The sequence below is a fragment of the Lonchura striata genome, chromosome 15, assembly GCF_046129695.1.
Source record: "Lonchura striata isolate bLonStr1 chromosome 15, bLonStr1.mat, whole genome shotgun sequence".
Classification (NCBI taxonomy): domain Eukaryota; kingdom Metazoa; phylum Chordata; class Aves; order Passeriformes; family Estrildidae; genus Lonchura; species Lonchura striata.
Genome location: NC_134617.1, coordinates 477,147 through 498,804, shown reverse-complemented (window position 1 = coordinate 498,804; position 21,658 = coordinate 477,147). Strand labels below are relative to the sequence as shown.

The 21,658-nt window shown below is 45.0% G+C and overlaps 1 protein-coding gene across 2 annotated transcripts; it reads left to right on the top strand.

Moving 5' to 3' along the window:
* Window positions 1-189: 189 nt before the first annotated feature.
* RBM27 (RNA binding motif protein 27) lies at window positions 190-21,648 on the top strand. Of its 2 annotated transcripts, XM_021543090.2 has the most exons (21): window positions 190-311; window positions 2,641-2,759; window positions 3,532-3,656; window positions 5,407-5,513; window positions 6,083-6,273; window positions 7,073-7,336; window positions 7,892-8,128; window positions 8,488-8,622; window positions 10,610-10,759; window positions 12,436-12,583; window positions 12,866-13,019; window positions 14,175-14,426; window positions 14,526-14,654; window positions 15,466-15,588; window positions 16,145-16,219; window positions 16,327-16,491; window positions 16,910-17,014; window positions 17,099-17,290; window positions 17,553-17,639; window positions 18,080-18,190; window positions 18,803-21,648. In XM_021543090.2, exons 1-21 carry the CDS (start codon window positions 253-255, stop codon window positions 18,887-18,889), a joined length of 3,015 nt encoding a protein of 1,004 aa, XP_021398765.1. In that variant the 5' UTR covers window positions 190-252; the 3' UTR covers window positions 18,890-21,648. The 2 variants fall into 2 exon arrangements, with proteins under 2 accessions (XP_021398765.1, XP_021398766.1); XM_021543091.2 differs by lacking the exon at window positions 10,610-10,759.
* Window positions 21,649-21,658: the final 10 nt, after the last annotated feature.

Here is a 21,658-nt window from a genome sequence, read left to right as displayed (position 1 = left end):
ACTTTAAGAGCGCCCCCCCCAAGATGTCGCCGCGGGTTCATGTGCTCGCTCTACCGAACTTGCTGGTTCTCCCTGACCCTCGGCTCGGGCTCCCGGCGGCTGCCATTGGCCGGCAGCGCGGAGCGGCGCCCTCTGATTGGTGCTGGCGCGCGGCCCCGCCCCGGCCGTGCCCAGCAGGCTGCGCTGCGGGCGGCGCCGGGCAGGTCGCGGCCATGGCGGCGGTGTAGCCGGAGCGGGCGGCGCGGCGCCACCATGATCATCGAGAGCGTCGAGGCGCTCAAGTCCTGGCTGGCCAAGCTGCTGGAGCCCATGTGAGTGCGGCCGGGCCGGCCGGGCGGCGCTTCCCGCGGGCCGGGCCCGGCCGAGCCGTCCCGGCCCTGCCCCGCCTGCCCCGGCCGGGCCCGGAGTGCGGCGCAGCCCGGGACGTGCGGGGCCGCTGTCCCACAGCGTGCAGCGGAGCTGAGAGGGGTTTGCAGCACGAGTCCGATGAGCAGCAGCCGCGCGGGCTCAGCCTGCAGCAGAGGAGGCTCGGGGGGCCCTTCTGGCTCTGCACAGCTCCTGCCAGGAGGGGACAGCCGGGGGGTCGGGCTCTGCTCCAGGAACAGGGACAGGAGGAGAGGGAACGGCCTCAGGCTGGGCCAGGGCAGGCTCAGCTGGGACAGCAGCAGGAATTTCCCCATGGGAAGGGTGCTCAGGCCTTGAAACTGCCCAGGGAGGTTTGGATCCCCATCCCTGGAGTCTCCAAGGAATTCCTGGCCGTGACACTCGGTGCTCTGGGCTGGGGACAAGGTGGGGATAGATTGAATTTGGTGGTCTGGGAGCACTTTTCCAGTCTCTGTGATTCTGTGCGCTCTCACCTGCTGCCCCAGATGTGATGTCAGCTTCAGCCCCAGCTCTGTCATCCTGGAGTAGAGCTAGAGGCTGCTGGAGGAGCTGACAAAACCAGGAATAACATTGAAACTGTGGGAAGTCTGCATTTACATCCTACTGCTGTTTGCAGTGGGAGCGGGGCTGGGATGGAGTCAGCACAGATCCAGGTTATGTAGTGCATTTTGTGGGTTCTGATGCTGGGCTGCAGAGGGGTGCTGGGTTTGTGCTGGTCTCAGGCTCCAGTACCTGAACACAGCTGTGCTGGTGGTGCAGCAGCGAGGGCTCCATGGGTCTCACCAGGGGAAGCTGCTCCTCAGCACCTGGCCAGGCTCAGGTCTCCCAGAAAGTACAACCAAGGCCTGTGGGAAGAGTTGAATAGGCCCTAGGTGTGCTCAGGTGCCATCGTTAAGCATTAGGCTTTTGGAAGTTGTTCACTGCTTCCTTTTTCCCTGTTTCAGTCACGGGTATCTCTGGTGTTCAGTCAAACCCTGCTGAAAGTCTCTAGGCTGGAGCACAGCTCCTGCACTTTCCCTGCCAGCTCCGGTCGGTGTCCAGCGTTCCTTGCACTGCAGAATGTGAGACAGAAAACCCAGGAATTGGCCAGGAAGCCCTGACAGTCACAGGCTCTGTTGTGGCACTAGAGTGACAATACAGAGTGGCTTGCCTGGAGGAGGGCACTCACCCTGTGTGCTCCTGTACTGCCTGATGGGATGGGATGGGGTGCTTGGGAGGGACTGACCTGTGGAGGAAGGAAAGGTAAAGGTTGTGAAGTGAGGGATAGTTTCCTCTATTTGAAATTGAAGATTTATAGTCAGTGGGTGAGGGCCCCAGAACATCACACACAGTGAGTGCATCACATACAGGTTTTTTCTCTGTGTGTGTAAGAATTGTAAAATCTGACAATTTGTGGTTTCTTTGTTCTTAATTGCTCTATTTACCCTGGCTTTCAGTGGAGGTTGGATGTTGTTGGAGGCTATATGAGAGCAGAGCTACTTGATTGCTGCTCATTGAAGATTTTTATTTCTGTCACCTGTTGCCCTCTGCTTGGCTTTTTGCCTATTGCTTGTTTTCTGGATCTTTTTCTTACTTGAGATTATTTTGAGGTATATATACTTCAGAATTTTTTATTTCTTTTCCAGAGTTACTGTTCTCAAAAAATACACAATCTCCTCTTTAAATGTTAATTAAAAAAAAAAAAAAGTCTTTTGAGTATTTTAGGTTTCTGCCCCCACCTGATATCTGTCACCTGCACACTCTGAGAGGCCAAACAAGGAGCTGCAATTTAGTCACACTCTTACTCTATTTCGTACCTGAGGTGCTCCTAATAGCTGAATAATGAGATCTAAAGCAATATGCAGTTTAAAGATTAGTGGTGAAGTATCACCGCACAAAGTTGGTGAGTTTGGACTTTGTGGACCAGACACAGGTGAGGGAGCATGAGGAGAGAAGCTGGGTCAGTAATTGCTGCCCTTCAGGTGTTCTACCAGTGCTAAAAGGTTACTGTGAAATATGGCATGGAAGTATCCTTGAGGAGGAAACCCCGGCACCTCAGGACAGTCGCTGAAGCTGTGCAGAACCTGCGTGTGTATTGAAAATGGACCTCTGTGACATCTTCTGAACTCTTTTAGAAGAATGTTCTAATTTTGAAGCGCAGTTTAATCCCTCTCAGTGCTTGTGTAGTACCTGCCCAGGGTGCTGTGAGCTCCTGGGGCTCTCCAGTGCCTGTGCCCCCATGGGGCAGCAGCCAAGCACAGTTCTCTCTCTCACTAGATGTGACGCAGACCCCTCAGCCTTGGCCAACTATGTCGTGGCATTAGTGAAGAAAGACAAGCCTGAGAAGGAGCTGAAAGCTTTCTGTGCTGACCAGCTGGATGTGTTCCTGCAGAAAGGTGTGGTGGCCACAGCTGGCTGGGGGCTTCAGCTCTTGGCGGGAGGAGGGAGGGTGCTGCACCACTGCTGCCTTCAAAATCCTTCTTGGTAGCCATCAATATTTCTTACAGAGTTCAAAGGAATCTTGTGATTAGAAAAGTAATAATCATAGGATGAAGTCATGTAACTTGGACTTTTCACAGTGGGTGGAGGGAAATGTTCTTAAAGAAAAGCAATTTAATTTAAAGTGTCAGTTATGTTGCCAGAAGCTTCTCTGACAGGTGTTTGGTAACTTTTGAAAACCTGGTCCATGTTAATCCTTCAGATTGCTGGGAGCTTCACATGTGGCAATTTGCTTCACAGTCAAGGGTTTAAACACCTGAAAGTGTGACACTCAGTGGGAAGGTTACTGTGCATTTGTTGTAATGTTGAGAATTATTTACTCTCAGAAAAATTGCCCTAAGAGGCTGCTGAGTGTAGCTGATGGAGCTGGTGGATAGCTGTGGACTTGTTCCTTGATCACAGGCGCCAATCATGCTTGCCCCTTAGAGCAGGAGACGTCTCTGTTGCTGTCTGTGATATACCTGAGGAATTTCTTTCTCTAAATGAACAGCCTCAGGTGCCACAAATGTAATTCCAGCTCCTTCAGTGGAGCTAGTGCTCATTAATTCTGAGGTGCTGCTGCTGCAAGCAGCCCACTTGGCTGACTGTTTTCAGGGTCTTCTCTGGTAAAATGTAAGCACGCACTTAATTGCATATGTAACAGTATTTTCTTGTGCTCTGTATCCTCAGAAACTTCAGGGTTTGTAGATAAACTTTTTGAAAGTTTGTACACCAAGAGTTACCTTCCTTCTGCTGAGCCCACAAAGGCAGAGGCAAAGCCTGCAGGGCAAGAGAAAGAAGAAGTCAAGGAGGAGGTAATGTTATTTATTCTGCCTGCCTTTTATTTTCAAATTAGCTCTCCTACATTTGTGAGGCAAAATGTGACAAAAAATGCACTCTATTGTGACTAGTGATCTCTGTGTCCAGAGAACCATGGAAGATGACTATTCAGACAAGAACATTTTACATCCCTTTGTAGAGTCTACCTTCAATTAAGCACTCAGAAATTCTGTTCACAGTTCTGGTAATACTGGTGGATGATTACTTGGAAGGGTTTTGAGAGGGGGAAGCAGCAGAAACATTCAAAAACATTTCCAATTTTGTATATTCTGTGAGGAATGAAAATTAAAATGCTTTCTGTGGTGCTTAAAATCATTGAAATATGTTAGGCTCTGTATTAGAATAATTACTTTGGAAAGTCAGGGTTTGTTTGCCACGAGGTTTACCTTGATTTGAGTTGTTTACCTTTTTTTAAAGTTCTGTTGACAAAATTAAAAGCAATCAAATTTTTGAGATAAGGTTACAAATAATTGCAGAAATTGTCAGCCAGCCAAACCCAGGTCAGCCCAAACAAATGCAGGTCCTTATTTACCTGACTGTGTTTCACCAACTGATTTAAATTAAAGTTGCTTTTTACTTTTGTTTCCTTTTCTCTGATGTCCTTTTTTACCTGAGGATGTGATGCAGAGTTATGACAGTTTGTTCATCATTTGAACAAGACTTTCACTGTAAGAGCTTTCCCCTCTGTTCTCAAAGCACTGTCATAGTTTATAGAAAGTCCCATAGAACTACCTCAGTTGACTTAAAGCAGTGCTCTGGTGAGGGCAAAGGAGGAAATTTGAGGGGCTGGAGGGGAGTGGCAATAAGCAAAAGAAGATATCTAGGACAGCTTTATGGGACAACGTTATAGAATTCAGGATATTAATTAGTTACTTTGACATCAGCGAGGCCTTCACAATGTGTCATGAGGCTCAGTGTGATTCCTACACACAGAGGCCTCAAAATAACCCACATGTGGAATCACATGTAGGGGACCCCAGGTGCCATGTGATACACCTGGTGCTGGCAGCAGGAATGCAGGCGGAGCTCTCCAGAGCCCTGTCAAGCCAAGTCTTGAGTATTTCTGCCACTTCTCCCCAGATAATCCTGTTCTAGAAGGATGCAGGAAGCCATCCTTTTGGTTTCAATTGGAACAAGAAGTCTTTTAAAAATTAGTGCATACAAGTTTTTCCACCAAAATTTACAGTAACTTGTAAGCAGTGTGAAATGGCAGCAGAAGTGCAGAATGGGTCAGTGGTTTGCAGTAGTGGTACAGCTGCAGACTTCTGAACCTGCTGTGGTGGAGGCCAGCAAGAAATGTGACCAGTTCCAGCATGGGAGCAGGTTTTTGCCTCGAAGCAGTTATTTAAAATGCCAGCTAGTGACTTCCCTACCTGGAGAGGTGACTGCAGGCTTTGTGTTCAAAGGTTCAGGAAATACCTCACTTGTAGAATTGCTTACGCTAAATAAGGAAGTAGAGTGGCGAGAGATCTTGTTCTCAATGAAACCTGTTTAGAAATAAAACATCAAAGTGATTTTATTTAGGAGCATCTCTTCTGCAGAAAAAAAAGCAAGTTTGGAGACCAAAACTCTTCAACAGACTCTAGTGCTTGTTTACTTGTAGTGCTTCAGTCCTCTGGGCAAGTAATACTTCAGTATTGTTTTCTTTGGGTTGCTTTCTGTAACATGAACTACATTTTGCTGTCATTTTCTTAATTTTAAAAAGTGATACTTGTTGTTTGGTAGTTGTGTGTTAAACAGAATTTTCAAGAGTCTGTTGAAGAGGAGCGGGAGAGCAGGAGGAAGAAGTATTCCAGTCCCCAGAGGAGCCGTACAGATTCCAGTGAGCAAAGGTTAGCTTTGAGCCACAATGTTAAGAAATTTTTCTGTATTTGCTGTCAGTCTTTGACTGTGTTCTTTTACCTTGTAGGTAGTGATTTTTGTGAAAAATAGGGATTTTCTCCTTCCTTGACTGTGATACGTTGTGCATATGCTGATCACGTGCATAAGAAGTCTCCACAAGAAGTTGGCCTCTTGCAAAAGAGATCAAATATTCTTCAAATTACAATTCCTAGGAATGTCATCAGTTCCATTGTTTCCCTTGTTATGCAAATTAAGAACATTTTTGGGGTCTGTATTTTCTGGGGGCAATTGTTCATGCCGTGTCAGCATTACTTCTAAAGCCTGTTCTGGTTTGAGCATCATGACTGTCTCACCGTGCCAATTCCTACCCCAGCTTTCTGCAGACCAGTGAACCAGCTTTAAGATTCTGTACTTCTCTGTGTAATCTGTGAAATTCTGACTGGAGTGTTTCACTGCCCAAATGGATGGGAAGGGTGAACAGTATCTTTCCATGTTGCAAGCTTCTTTTTGAATTTTGTTTCTCTTTTTCACTGACACGGTCTACATCTGTCTTTCCTAGAACCAGAGAGAAGAAGCGGGACGATGCAAAGTGGAGGGACTACGACAGGTACTATGATAGGAGTGACTTGTACAGGGAGAAGTCTGGCTGGCGCCGGGGCAGGAGTAAGAGCCGGAGCAAGAGCAGAGGCTTGAGTCGGAGCCGCAGCCGCAGCCGGGGCCGCAGCAAAGACCGGGATGGCAGCAGGAGTGGTGAGTGCCCAGGGTGCTGCTTCAGAGAGCATCCTATTGCACTGACAGGTGTGACTTCTACATTCTGAATGATCTAGCAGGCAGGAGATGCCCTTGAGACAGTGGAGGAAATTCTGATAGTTTTGTGTTCTTGAATTTATTAACTAGGATGCTGTTCTTCAGAGTAGAACAATTAAGGGGGCTGTTTTCTTCTTTGCTAACCTCTTAATTTATCCACAGGTGTATTCCTGTGGAAGCAGTAGCTCATATTTTTGTGCTGTGTGTTCTGACAAAGCTGTTGATTTTATTCTTTTTTTCCTCATATGGACTGAACTTTTTGCAAAGCAGTGTTTCCCTCTTTCATTTTGTTACTGTGTATTTTTTAGAGAAGGCTTCTTTGCAGTTGCAGGTGGTTACCATATGATTGTTCTTTTAGGGCTAGTTCAGGTCTGTCGGAAAAGTAAGTGGAACAGATTACAGCATTCCACGCACCTTGAGACCTCGTTAGTTAAGGGCAGAGGTAGGTTTGTTGTTTCAGGCTTTTGCCCTTTTTTCTCTTTTAAAAGAGAGCTGTAAGCCACAGTGAAATAAGTAGTAGAGGAATGAATGTGCATTTTGCAAGGAAAACTTGGGTATTTTGAAGTTAAACCCCTATTTACGTTATATTTAGTTATTACTCCATTGGTAAGAGCTCCTTCAGGAGCAGTTCAATGTGCAGAATGCTGAGTATTTCAGAGAATGTGTTACTATTTCTTGCTCATGGTTCTGATGTACAGAATGAAACAGGAAGGCTGTACTTAGCTTTATTTTTTTTAAACAGAGCACCGAGAGAGAGAGAGATCAAAATACAAGAGTGAAAAAAATGATGTCGAAGGCTCATATAATCCAGTGTCCGCATCTCCCAGTAAATCCTCCGAACAGTATTCCTCTGCACAAGCTATTCCCAGTGCTGTAACTGTAGTTGCACCTGCACACCACCTTGAAGGCACATCAGAGAGCTGGTCAAACTACTTCAACAACCACAGCAATCCCAGTTCATTTGGCAGAAACCCTCCTCCTAAAAGAAGATGTCAAGATTATGATGGTAACTGTTCCTTAGTTTTCAGTTTTGTGCCTTATTTCAATATTTTTGTGGCCTTTTTTTTAGGTATTCACTGAATGTGAGCAGCAAGTCACACTGCAGCAGCATGCGATGTGTACCTTGTTGTAAGAGATGCAGAGATGCCCTTTATTGTACTGGAGAAATAACTAGTTCTACTGCAAGCAGTTTGCCTGTGCTGTGGCAGTTGCTGGATAAGAACATATGGAGTTTTTTCACAGTTCTCTCTGTGCTAGACAAATACCTCAACCACTGGCAGTCCTGGTGCAGATTGCAGTGTGTGTGCGTTTAAAATAAACTGCAGTACTTCTGACTTTTTTTTCCATAGCTTTTATGATGAATGCATATAAGTTTGTATGCTTGTATGAAAAATTGTTCTAATTTTAATTATTTTGTGAAAGCTTACCTTACAATATAGTAACGTATCAGTGGATGCATGTTTTCTTTAGTAAAAAATTCCATGAAAACCTGAAATGTTATAAATCACTGAGAACTACTGCGTGTGTTTTCTAACCTGAGGTGAAATGTCCTGTTTTGCAGAGCGAGGCTATTGTGTCCTTGGTGATCTCTGCCAGTTTGATCACGGAAACGATCCTTTAGTGGTAGACGAAGTTTCCTTGCCCAGCATGATCCCGTTCCCGCCGCCGCCGCCGGGACTGCCGCCGCCGCCACCGGGGCTGCTGCTGCCGCCGCTGCCGGGGCCGGTGCGCGGCCTGCGGCTGCCGGTGCCGCAGCCCCACCCGCAGCCCCCGCCGCCCGTCGTGCTGCCCGTCCCGCGTGAGTTGCAGCCCCTCTGCTAGCAGTGCTGTTCAGAGCAGTGCCCAGAGCTGCAGTGCCCAGAGCTGCAGCCCCTCTGCTAGCAGTGCACTGTTCAGAGCAGAGCCCAAAGAATTCTGAATATTCAGCTGGTAAACCATGGTGTTCCTAGCACTGCAGACTGAATTAAATTGGGTGGGGGAGTGGAGTTGGGGATCTTTCAGCTCACCTCAGTGGTAGTTGGTGGTGATTGGATTGGTCACTGACACTAGCCAGGCTTTTCCCTGCTGTAATGCAAGAAATGTTGTGATTCAGCCTCCTAGAGGCACGTTTTGCCTTTGAGGTGTCAGTGTGTGATGTGTTCTGTGGTGTTGTTGCAGGACCGCCTTTAACCCAGTCCAGCTTGATAAATAGTCGTGACCAGCCGGGGACGAGCGCAGTGCCCAGTCTTGCACCCGTGGGAGCAAGGCTGCCTCCTCCTCTGCCTCAGAACCTGCTCTACACAGTGTCAGAACGTAAGCAAATGCCTTTTGGTTGAAATCTGTTTGATGGAAACATTTTAAACTTTCTCTGATGTGTGAATAGAAATTACGATCTGTCTTCCTCCAATATGTACAAATCTAAAAAGAAGTCTGATGCCTCTCCCTGGGTCAGCCTGTCATCCATTCCAGGACGGAATGGCAGAGTGCTCTGCCCTGGTCTGAGGAGGAGCACTGTAGGGAGCTCTGGGTTTCATGTGCTCGCAGCACTCCAATTGTTGCGTGAGAAATGTTGCTTTCATCTTCAAGCCTTTTAGTGGGACATTAGTAGGTGAAAGATAGATTTGCAAACCTTTAACTTCTGTTTAACTTAGGCTTTATTACTCTCCAGTTTGGACTAATACAGATGAGAGCTTTTTTTTTTCCAGCTGTATGTCACAATATGTACAATAGTCTTCATAGACATCAGTGCTTTTTCTTTTCTTTTTCCAGAATCACCCTGATTCTAGCTTTCTAAAAGTTGTTACCTTTCACTGGACACATCCCTCTTTCTTAACACAGCTCAAAAATTTTAAAAGTATGTTTTACGAGGGAAAATAGCAAAATATCTGGAAAGTCCTAGATTGCTCAATTTAAATACAACAGAATTTTTTTCTTTTATAATTAAAGGATTCATGGAATTCCCATGTTCTCTATGACTAAAATAAGATAATTAAATGTCAGTGTTTTATAATATTCTCATCTGGGTTTTTTTAATATAAGTATTCTGAATTTTATTCAAAGAGAAGATCTAGTTCAGTTCATGATCCGTGTCATTTTATTTGTTACGTCCGTGCTTTTCAGAACTTGAGACACTCAAATTTATTAGATAATCTGTTCAGTTATCCCCAAGCCCTGTCGGGTGTTCAGGTGTCACCATCTGATCCTTTCAGCCCCAGAGCTTCTAATGGGTAATTCTGCCTGTCAGAGCTCACAGGGCTTCACAGTAATTCTGTTCTCCAGAACCTCTGGGGAGATTCTCATGTCCTGTTCTTGGACTGTTGTGGTAACAGCTGCTGGTTGCCCTCTTGCAGTCAATCATGTTCTAAATCAGGGAAGAGGAGCTTGTGGTTCTGCTCCTTCGAGGCTAGAGAAAGTTCTTGTTTTACAGCTTCAGGCTCTGCTATCAGTGTGGATATTGTGGGGCATCTGTTTTTAACTGTAGAGTTGTCTTTGTTGCTGCGGAATAAGGAACTGAGATTTTGGAGGCATTCATGTCTGTCAGATTCCCTTGTACAGGCATTTATTTTGTTCCTGTGGAGGCTCTTCACAGACTTCATTCTAGTTCTTGTACAGCTTTTCCTTTAAAAAGCTTAATAAAAGTGTTATTCTCAATTTGGACCTTGGGCTGGAGGAGCAATAGGAGTCAGTTGTTATCCTGTGTTCTTGCAGTGACCACTTCTAATGGAAATAATCATTAGTACCTTACCTAAGCTAGGCAGCTGATCTCACTCTTATGTGAAGAGAGTTCAGGAGGTAAGTATTGGTTCCATTACCTCATTTCTCAGCTTTCTTCGATTGAAATCATTTTAAGTATGTTCTTCACCTAAAATTCTTTTCTGAAGAGGGCCAGACTGTTGGGCAGCAAAGGCTGAAAATCTCTTTACATCTTAGACTCTACAGTGTAAATGCTGAAACCAAAGGCTGTGTTGTTGCCCTTAAAGCACAGCCAGATGTTGGCAAGCTGTCACACAGACCCCTCAGGCCTTTCCAGGCAGTGGATCAGCAGTACTCTGTGTTGTGACCTGTGTGCTTTGGACAAACAGTACTGGAATAAAAACCAAAAGAGAATGTGTCCAGATAGGCTAGCCCTGGAATTCAGGTGAGGGTTTGCAATGGCTGCACAGGTTGGCTGTACGACCTCTCTTCTCTTCATCCAAGACAGCTTCTGACTCTTGGACATCAGTGCACTTCCTTAAAGGAACATTAACCCCGAGTCTTAAACTCACTTGAAAAATTCTGTCGTTTCTCTCCTTTTTTTTAGATACATATGAGCCAGATGGCTATAACCCTGAAGCTCCTAGTATTACCAGTGCTGGTAGATCTCAGTATCGGCAGTTCTTTACGAGAGCACAAATGCAGCGTCCAAATCTAATTGGCCTAACATCTGGGGAGATGGATACAAACCCTCGAGGTAGGAAGGGTCATTGCTGTTGCTATTTTTGTCCAAGACCCTCAACACTTTTCCCTCTTTTCAGGCTGAAAGCACTAGTTTTTCTCACTGATCTAGTGTTTCAGAGATTTTTTTTTTTGACATTTCTACCTTTTCTAAGTGCTAACATACCCATATTAAAATCCAAGCAGCCTTTTTGATTAAAAATAAGCACTTGCTTGGGAATGCTACAAGGGTTTTGTTGGTTGGTTGGGGTTTTATTCCTCTTAAGCCTGTGAAGGTATTTTTCAGGTACTGGTAGCTCCTAGAAAGAAAAATGGTGCCTAAAGATGGATTTAGCAGCACAGTCTGCAGACTGCTTTTGGTCAGCTGAGGGCACAGAGGTGATGATCGATGCTCCTTGCCTTGGCTGTTGTGATAGTAGTGAAGAAGGGAGCTACCGTGGCATGTTTTGGTGCTTCATGCTCTGACTCTGTCAGCCAGGTGTTCTCTCTGAAATGAACATCACAGGTATCATTCCAATTTCCCAGCTGATGGGAATCCCAGTCTGCATTTACATAATTTCTAGCCCCTGCCTGAATGGATGTGGCTGCTGTCTCTTAGTGGTGATGTGCACAAACCATCTTTTAGGGAAGGGCATAGGTCAAGGCTCTTCAAAGTTTAGTTGTAGTAGAAAAACTTTCTTACTCCCTTGTGTATTCCCGCCCTGATTCTTAAAACCAAAAATGTTAAGTTTTGGGTTTTGTTGTTCTATTTTAGTATTTCTTACTCAGTAGATCAGAAAGATATTTTTTTTTTCATTTTATTTTCAGTATTTCCTTCCAATACTCATCTCATAAGGAATATGGTTAAATATTATTGTAGAAATTGTTGTTGCTGTTTGCATCTTAATTACAGTTACAGAGGCAGGGTTGGGGCTTAATTGAGAGCCCATCCCAGGGGTAAGGCAGGGGTGAGTGCTCCGTGTAGAGCCTCACACAACATGTTTTACTGTCTTTGTCACAGGTGTGAAAGGTTTGCTCTCAGATCATCCTCCAAAGTGAGGATGCCATGCCCAGAAATGCCCAGTCTGTTCTCACCAGTGTAACCAACAGAGCCCTGGCTTATATAAAAGCCATAGAAATTTATATATATATATATATGTATGTATATATGTATACATGTATAACTCAGACTTCTTTTTAGGGGTTGAATATTTGGCATTCACAGGAGACTAACATAAAGGGCATAATCTTGAAAAGGTTGCAAATAAATTTCTAGCAAACTTTGTGGTGGTAGAATTTGCTTCATACTTTAACTAGTCTCTTAAAAGAGTGCTTAGTTAACTGTTGCTGAAACCTGGCTGGAGGGCTGGCAGTGGAAAGAACGGGTTCTTGGTTGCTTTTGCTGTCAAGGGTTCACACAGGGCAAGCTGGTTTTTAATTCAGCCACTGCCCATTGCAGAACTCTGACCTGTTTCTTCAAGCTAGTACTAGCCTTAAAGGTCAAAAGCAATCCCTCCCAGCTGGACCATGTGTATTTCTCTCAGGATGTTTAGTTAGGCTAGGGAATGATCTGAACGATTTTGTTCGGAAACAAAACTGACCAATTTGATAAAGTCGTCCTAATGTTTATGTTTTTAATCTCAGTTCTGTTTTGCTGTGTGAAAGCTTTTCCATGTGTGGTGGAATAACAGAGGCCTTTTTCCTTCCCTCCAGCTGCCAACATTATCATCCAAACTGAGCCTCCCATTCCTATTCCAAATAACAGCAGCAATGTCACTAGAGTTGTCCTGGAACCAGACAGCAGGAAGAGATCTCCAAGCAGCATGGAATGTCCACCATTGAAGAAACCCTGGCTGGGAAAGTAAGAGTTAGCTACAGATGTTAATTCAAATGTACTCCATTGCTGTCAGTGCTGTGAACATTGCTGTTCACCAGTCTCTGAAATTTGGGATGGTTGGGTCAGAAGGTTTGTGTCCCCATAGTATGGAGACTAAACATGGGCCCAGGGGAAGCTCTCTTTTGTTAGTACCTAGAGGGTGTACTTTTTAGGGGAAAAACGCAATTTAGATTTATGTTAACATTTGCTGCCTTACTTAGGCACACATGTGCTTATCTGAACTCTTCCTGTTCTCCTTTTCTCTAGGCAAGTAAATAACAACCAGAATAAGCCAGGGTTTTTGAAAAAGAATCAGTATACTAATACAAAATTGGAAGTTCGAAAAATTCCACCAGAATTGAACAATATTACACAGCTCAACGAACACTTCAGCAAATTTGGAACTATTGTAAACATTCAGGTAAAAAAACAGTCTAGTTTTATGTCTGTGTTTGGTTATTTTATTTTCCCTGAAGCCTGCTTGAATACTGCATAGTTTCTTTGAGAGATCTTAGTGGAGACAAATTGGGAGAGAGGAGGTAATCAAGTTCAGAGAAACCTTTTCTGGTCTACTGTGTATTATTATCTTAATTCTGTAATACATTCTGCCTTCATGATGCCTGATAACATTTGAAAGGCTGGCAGGTTTAACAGTGTCTAAACCAACTCAGGCTTTTGAGCAACTTGTGTATAAGTTTTGAAAGATATGATCTGACATTTTGTCTTATATGACAGTCTTATGGTATTTGATGGTCAGGATTTCGACAAGGATGCTACAGAAGAGTCTTTATCGGCTTATCAGTTTGTTACCACTTGGCATCCTAGAACTGGCTCCAACTCAAGGGTGTCCTTGCCTTGTAAAAAAAAAAGAAAAAAAAACACTTTAAAAATAGTAGTTAAAATAACATATAATTTCCATTTATTTTTCTAGACAAAAAGGTTGCCTCTCAAGTCCTCAGTCAGAGGTCTAAATAAGAGACAGATACCTGGGAAGCCTCTGTATTTCTTGATAACTTTGTCTTAGCCCAAAAGATACTGTGGTGCTTTCTGTGCCTCTCTAATGAAATGATGTATTTCAAATAATACTATCTCAATCACTACACTAGAAAGTCCAAGGTACATTTTTATTGCTGTGATACTAATTTTCAGAGAAAAAGATGCTTATTCAAAACTTGGAGATGCTGCTGCATTGAAGGTGTGGTGAGACTTTGCACTGTGTGCCCTCGGGCAGCACTTGTCCTTCAGGAGGCTGGGATAAAGAGCCTTTGGGTCAGCAGCAGTGGTACCAGACATACCCAGGGCACTGCACAGTGCTCTGAACACGTGATGCTGTTGGTGGAGGAGTCTTATTCATTCATTCATCTATGTATTTGAATGTGTCTAAACTTTGCTGCAAGTACGTGTAGTTTGCCAAAAGCTACTTTGCTTTAATTACAGAGAATGTCTTACCAGCGTTTTGAGCTGTTGATACACTGGATACTCAGTTCATCACTGCACATCATTTGTAGATGAGTTTGCTAATGATTGAAATGTTTTCTTCCTTGAGAAATAAAGCATTTGTGAACTTTTGCTTTAGGTGGCTTTCCAGAACGATCCTGAAGCTGCTCTCATTCAGTACTTGAACAACGACGAGGCGAGGAAGGCCATTTCCAGCACGGAGGCGGTGCTGAGCAATCGCTTCATCCGGGTGCTGTGGCACAGGGAGAGCGAGCAGCAGCCCCCGTTGCTGCAGCAGCAGCAGGCGCCCGCCCCGCAGGCCCTGCAGCACCTGCAGCAGCAGGCCCTGGCCACGCCACCCGCCGTGACCATGCACAGCAGCCTGGCCAAGGTGCGTGCTGTCGAGGGCCTCAGCAGCCTGCCCAAGTGGCTGCTGCTGCAGAGAAGTCAAGGATCTAACCGTGATGTTTTCAAATCTGTGCATGCACAGGTGATGAACAAACCCCTGGCATCTGGTGCCTACGTCCTGAACAAAGTCCCGGTGAAAAGGCGCCTTGGGGCAGCGGGTGGGAGCCAGCCTGAGCTCAGCCAGCCCGGGGCTGGGGCGGAGGAGTCTCAGGTATGTTGAGAGTGGACCATGGTCGTGCTCTCAGGTACAGCTTTAGCTTGTCAGCCAGAAAGGAACAGGCAGAGAGTACTTGTGAATTGTTCTACTTGGTTCTGTCCCTTCTCAGTAATGTTTCATGCAGCCATGGCCAGTCACTTCTTCCTCGTTTCATCAACTGTTTATATGGAACAGGGACAGTGACTTCAGGAACTATCAACCAGAACGCTATCAGTGTTGTAAATAGCATAAAATATTTTCAGCAAGTCTGACAGCCTGACCAGGCTTTTGTTGGCAAATGTAATGGCTCTCCCAGGAATTTCTGAGCTTTTGCTTTGGTTTAACAGCAGTGCTGGAAGCTTAGAGAGTACTTGTACCTGGAGTTGAAACCAATAAGTGTTCAATTCACACTGGTACCGTAGTGCACCATGTGTTCTGGGCCATGGGGAAGTCTTTTTAAGAAAGGAAGCATGGAGTGGTTTTTGCTGCCTTACTTGATCAGAAAGTGGGATGTTGGGCTGCAGATGTGGAGCTGAAACTAAGGCAAGGACAGATCATCGCCTTCAGCTGTGTCCTGGTGGGATTCAAGATGCAAAGGGAGTCCGCCATGGAGCAGGAAAGACAGTATCTTTTTCAAAAATCCTTTTAACTGGACTGATGCCTTTATCCATGTGTTTTAATTGCTTTGGTCTTCCTGCCTCCTTGCACAAATCTGGACATCTGAGTTGGGGTTTCAGGGAACGTGATCTGCTGAAGTTCCCTGCTGGTATATCACGGTCACTTTGAAATATTCCCTATTTTACTGTGTGGTTTTTTACTATTTCAGATATTTCCTACTTCTGCAAGCCACTCAAAAATGGTTTACAGTTCTCCAAACTTGAAGACAACTCTGAAGTCTGGTGCAGGATCTAAACCTCATGACGTGCAAGAAGCCCTTAAAAAAAAGCAGGTACTTAATACTTGATGGCTGCCTGACAGTGTAAGGAGCAAAGTGCTTTAAATACAAGGTTTGATGGGCACCTGAAACCTCAACCACTCCTCTATAGCTTTATATGTGGGTGTGGAACTAGTCCTTGTTATGGGGCAGTCTTGCAAACACTCCTTGGGGTAATCATGCATGGAGTGTCTTTTGGGGCTCTCTTACTTGATGCACTTGGCCATGTCAGGTTTTCTGGGTTTGCTTGGGGTTTTCTGGATTTAATCTCTGCAGGTATGAGACACTTGCATGACAGTGCACACAGTATGTTTCTTAAGAGGTGTCTGAAAGGGGCAAAATGTTAGTGAAGTACCCTACAGCAGGAAATTAGGATTTTATTTATTTATTATGTATTGAATCAGCTGCATTTCATACTTGTGCTTTTTGCAGAGGGTACTTTTGATTGTGGATTTCACTTCCATAGCTTGAGGAGGACAATATGATCTGTATGAGTACATATATGAGCTCTGTGAGTACATACAATGCTAGACTGGTTTTTACTGATGGAAAGAATTTTCTCCTCTTACAGGAGGCAATGAAACTCCAGCAAGATATGAGGAAAAAGAAGCAGGAGATGTTAGAAAAACAAATAGAATGCCAGAAGGTAAGTCTTGTTTGTGACTAATAAATACATTTTGATTTTGTACACCTGTCTGTTGAGGGCTGTTTTTTCCTGGAATTTTATGTTCCTGTTCTTTTATTATTGTATAGATGTTGATATCCAAGCTGGAGAAAAACAAGGCCATGAAACCAGAAGAGAGAGCAGAAATTATGAAGACTTTAAAAGAACTAACAGGAAAAATATCTCAGTTAAAGGATGAATTAAAAACTTCATCTACAACCTCCACACCATCCAAATTGAAGTCCAAGACAGAGGTATTTATTGTGCAACACACTTGCCTGCTTGGTTTTTGTAACTATTTCTATTAATATGTCTTAAAAATGCAACAGTATTAGACCAACACTTGCAAGCGGCATTTTAATGTGAGTGATAACCGTGGACAAACAAGGCACGGGTGAAGGAGCTCCATGACCTGGTTTTGCTTGTAGCTCATTCATGTTTGTACCAGTTCTAAAGCAGAGAATTCTGGTTCCTTCAAAAAATGGAGGGGACCACACACATGCAGAGGCAATTAGAAGAAAACTGAACTTAGAGAAAAGTATGGCTATTGTGTCCTGATTTTTCTGTAACCTTTGCACTAAAGTACTGCTGAAGTGGAATAAAACATTACAACTGTGCCTTACAGTTCTGCCCTTTCCTTCTGTTTTCTCTTCCCACCTCATTTTCTGCCAGGCCCAGAAGGAGCTGTTGGATGCAGAGCTGGACTTCCATAAGCGACTGTCCTCCGGAGAGGACACAACGGAGCTGCGCAAGAAGCTCAACCAGCTGCAGGTGGAGGTGAGCTGCTCTGCATGCTGCTGTGCTGAGTGTGAGTGCTGGCTGCTCAGCCCCTCTCACTGGCATGGCTGTGTTCTTCCCCAGGCTGCCCGCCTGGGCATCTTGCCGGCTGGCCGAGGAAAGGCAGCGGCAGCCCCGGGGAGGGGCCGTGGCCGGGGCCGCGGGGGCAGAGGCCGGGGGATGCTGAACCACATGGTGGTGGATCACCGGCCCAAGGCGCTCACCGTGGGAGGCTTCGTTGAAGAGGAAAAAGATGAATTGTTACAGCACTTCTCTGTAAGTGTGGCCTGTAAATTAATACACGTTTCCCTTACTGCTATAAAATCAGGTCATATTAGCATAGCAATAAATCTGAGCTTTTGCCCAAAATACAAGGGCTGTAATAGTGATGCAGCTGATGCAGCTGGGGCTCCTCTGGCTCTCACTTTTCTGCCCAAAAAATCAGATTTCAGTGTCACTTCAGTACACTATAATTGTACCATGACTATGAAAGTCAAGGAGAACATTACTGCTAGTTTTAACGAACATTTTCTCACAGAAATTTGGAGATATCGAAGATCTTCAGGAAGAGGATTCCCCATTAAGTGTTGTTGTAACTTTTAAGTCCCGCTCAGAAGCTGAGAATGTAAGTAGAATCATGGATATATTTTTTCACGTATCTAAAATAAGAGTTTTAAACTACTTGTGTCTACCTTTGTATTTTAAAATTTCAGAGGCTTTGATCCCCCAGTTTGAGCTTGATAGTGCTTGGTGCTGCTGCAGGTAGTGCTGCTGAAGGGGAGGTACCTGCTGGTGGCACAGGGCTTTCCCTGGTAAAGCTGCACATCCCTGGCAGTTCAGAGCTCTGCTCATCCTCTCACAGTGCCGGGGCAGGAGCAGGATTTGGCAGATTTGGATGGGGCTGAAGTTGCTCTTGGAGCACTGAAGTGGGTGGTTGTGGTTTATATATTTGAGCTCTTCAAACATGCCTCTGTACCACACGCTCTGGGTCTGGTTTGTTGCTGATGTTAGAAGTTGTTTGCTTGGTCCTCTCTCTGAAAATGTGTGCATTTAAACACGACTCAGGCTGCTAACCAGGGATCCCGGTTCAAGGACCGACGGCTCCAGATCTCGTGGCACAAACCCAAGGTACCTTCTGTGTCCACAGAAGTTGAGGAAGAGGAGTCTAAGGAAGAGGTATGGAAATCTCTTAATAACCTGATCATTCTTACTAGAATCTAACACCTGAGAGCTCTTGGGATACAGTTCCCTGTGTGCTGAAGAAACTTCATCAAAGATGTTTTTACAAACCAGGAACTGAACTGGTTTTCATTTCACTGGGTATGTTTCCCACATTTTAAAACAGAGAAAATGGGGGAAAATAAGATGCTTTGTGGATGGGCTGTTAATTTGTCAGTGGTGTAAACAAGCCTCAGGTTCAGTATGTGCAGGTTGCAAAGCCTTTTACTTCGTGCTCTACTCTAGGAGAAGTTTGCGTTCTTCCCTGTAATTCACCTTAACACCTTAAGCTTTTAAAGGTTATTTTGTTGTGGCATTTAACAGAAACCTTGTTTGGGAGAGGGTGAGTGCTGGTTTATTCCTGCTTCCCCTGAAGCTTTGCTCTCTTTCTCTTTCCTGACATGAGGCTGCTGTTCTTGTGCTAAAACTGTTGGGATGTAACTGTGTGAGTTTGAGAGAGGCGCTGACACCCGCACCAGACACCAGTACAGCTGGTGCTGTGAGCTGGGATGTGTCCCTGGGCAGAGCTTGGAACTTGTGTCTGAAAGTTCATCTGTTTTCTTCCTCCAGGAGACTGAAACCTCAGATTTATTTTTGCACGAAGATGATGATGATGATGATGAAGATGAGGATGAATCCCGTTCTTGGAGAAGATGAAACTTGATGTTCGAAATGTATAATTTTAGGAATATAGTTCAAACTACATCTTTTAAACGTTTATTTAAGGAAGTTGATGAGCCAAAAAGAGCTTTACTTTCTTTTCAAACCACAAAATTTACCATGAGCAGTTTGGTATGAAAACATTTGGGACACAGAGCTGTGAGACTGAGCTAGCCAAAGGCCCAGGAACTTCTTACAGGATTATCAAGCTCACCAGGGTGGTGATTTTTTTCTATTTAAGAAGGATAAAAAGGGGGGGAGGGGGTTGGAAATCAGTATTTTCTTGTCCTCTTTTTGTGTCACCTGTATTATCTTGTTTTGGGTTTTTTATAATGTGATTGGTTTGTTAGTTTATAATTGAAAAGATATTACAGGTTTTATTTAGCAATATTATGGGGTTAGGGGAAGGACAAACTTTCATTAAATATTATGAAAGAAAGACTGGCCTCATTTGCTCGTTGAAAAAAGGGAGCATTTTATTTCCTGTCGAGTCTCATGTTGTAGGAATTATTTGTGGCTAGATTCCTAAATCATTTACTTCAGTATGTGTGACAGCCACACTATATGTTGTGCTGCTTTTTGTAAGAGGAGGTAGAAGAAACAATTTAACAGGATATTGTTATAACATTCTCCAGTTCACTCTGTTTCTCCAGATTCTGCTTCACAGAAAACATCAGCTGCAGCACACACAGGAGTGGATTTTCACTCCTTGATTTCCTTCTGTCGTTTCAGCATAAGGCTCTGTGTAGGTCAGGCTGTTTATTGCATTTCAGTATTTGTGAGCAAGAATGGAAGGAGTTCCAATCTTCCCCAAAAGCAGCTCAAGTGGCCCCTGTCTGCCAGGAGCAGCTTTCCTCTCCCAGCTGGCAGCCGAGTTCCAGCAGAGCCCCGTGGGTTCAGCCCGCAGCACTGGGTGTCCTGCCTGGCCCCAGCCAGGCTGCAGCGTCCCAGCGTTCAGGGCTGCTGTGCAGTGGCTCTCCTCGTGTCCCAGGGCACTTCTGCAGCCGTGTCCCGCTCTCAGTGCCTCTCTGCTGCCCTGGAACCCAGCAGGGCGTGTGCTGCGCTGGCTCTGGGCTCTCTGCCTTGTGGCTGGGGCTCCCAGCAGCATTTCCCTGACTGCCCACTTGCCCTGGCCGCTCCTCAACACGTTTTTTGTGCATTTCTGCACAAAATCGGCACCATGGCCGTGCACAGCACTCTTCTTCTTGAATGATTGCCAGTGTAGGCCCCAGTAATTCCTGACTGAAGGACAGCATCCACCAAACCCTTTACTTGCCCGTGGCTCTGGGTGTGGCCAGGACAGGTGCTGAGCACCCTTTGGGGTCACAGCCCTGCTGACTACCCTTGTGCTGTGGTGAGGTATCCAACTTGTATAATGTCCTGTTTCTTGTCAGCTGAAGGGAGTGTCTCCAGTATTCTGTCTGTTTCCAAACCTCTCCTCTTCCTAGATTAGGACTGTCCTGCTAATGCTGAGACTAAATTCCAGGCATGAAGAAATGGAGGAGAAACCCACCCCATGAATTTACAAGAATGTCTTGCTCTTCTCCCATCACCTCTAGGGGTTTTAATGTCTGTGGCACAGTGTGTACCTTGAGAAGTCCATTGCAGCAAACATGTCCGAGTCCTGACAACTTAAAAAAGGAGAGAGGGATCAAAAGGATTTATATATTTTTTTGTACAGAGTTTTTTCTTAAACTGTATAATTTTGTAAATATTTTGCTTTTTTGTGTACTAAAATTACCGGCGTATAGATTTCAATAAGAATTGTTGTATTTTTGTATTTGGAAAATGAAAATTACAGTGGATTAATTAAGCTGTAAGAAAAACTGCGGTAGCCTTCGACACACACAGAATGGATTCCTTTTCATATGGTTTTAGCTCTAAAGTGACACTGGGGTGGCCCCTGGGGCAGGGCCAGGGCCGGGGCAGCGAGGCCATCGCTGAGAGCTGCAGCCTGTTGCAGTTTGGCCTCAGCTGAGTGCCAGTGCCAGCCCGGAGGTGGCTGCTGCCCCCAGCCTGGCAGTGCCCCAGCCTGGCTCTGCCCGGGCACAGGGGCCGCAGCTGGCGCCGGGCTGGAGGAGGAGAGGAGCTGCGTGAAACCAGCCTGCCTTTTGCTTATGGACGCCCCACGTTCCAGGGCCTGCGGGGCCTGCCTTGGGCTGGCTCGGATGTCTGTGTTTGCAGAGGCAGCAGGGCAGTGCAGCTGGTTCGTTTCGTGGTGATGCTTTACTGGGAAACCCGCCTGTACCTTGGGCAAAACTGCCCTCAGGGGTACTGTGTGCCCCTGCCAAGTGTGCCAGCCTGAGCTGGGGGACAGACACTGAAGGATGAGGGGAGGGGGAAAGAAAGTCACTGCAGAGAATTCTCTCCCTTTCTGAGCTGGATTAACATGAGCAAAAATAAAACCACCTCAAATCTGAAACCTTTTCCTGCTCAGGAAAGCACCACTTTAGCAAAATCATGTGAAAAGGAACAAAGCTCCTCTTGGTGTATAGTAACCTTGTACTATAGTTTTTACAGATTGTGAACTTGTGTAATAGGATAATAGCAGATATTGTTGAATTTCTAATTGTTTACACATTAAAATTCATATATGTAATGTTTGTTTTATTGATTACAAGCCAAATTTCTAAGATGCATGTTGACTTTTTGCAATAAAGTTATAGTATGGAATGGTTCAAGATTTAGAAAAGACAAAATTCTAACTGAAATAAATTGGAAGGAGAACCATTCAAAAAAATTACAACTCAGAAAAAGAGCATTATC

Coding starts and splice junctions, on each gene's coding strand:
- RBM27 (XM_021543090.2), top strand. CDS start 253: ATGATCATCGAGAGCGTCGAGGCGCTCAAGTCCTGGCTGGCCAAGCTG. Junction 17,015..17,098: donor TCAACCAGCTGCAGGTGGAG/GTGAGCTGCTCT, acceptor GTTCTTCCCCAG/GCTGCCCGCCTGGGCATCTT. Junction 17,291..17,552: donor AATTGTTACAGCACTTCTCT/GTAAGTGTGGCC, acceptor ATTTTCTCACAG/AAATTTGGAGATATCGAAGA.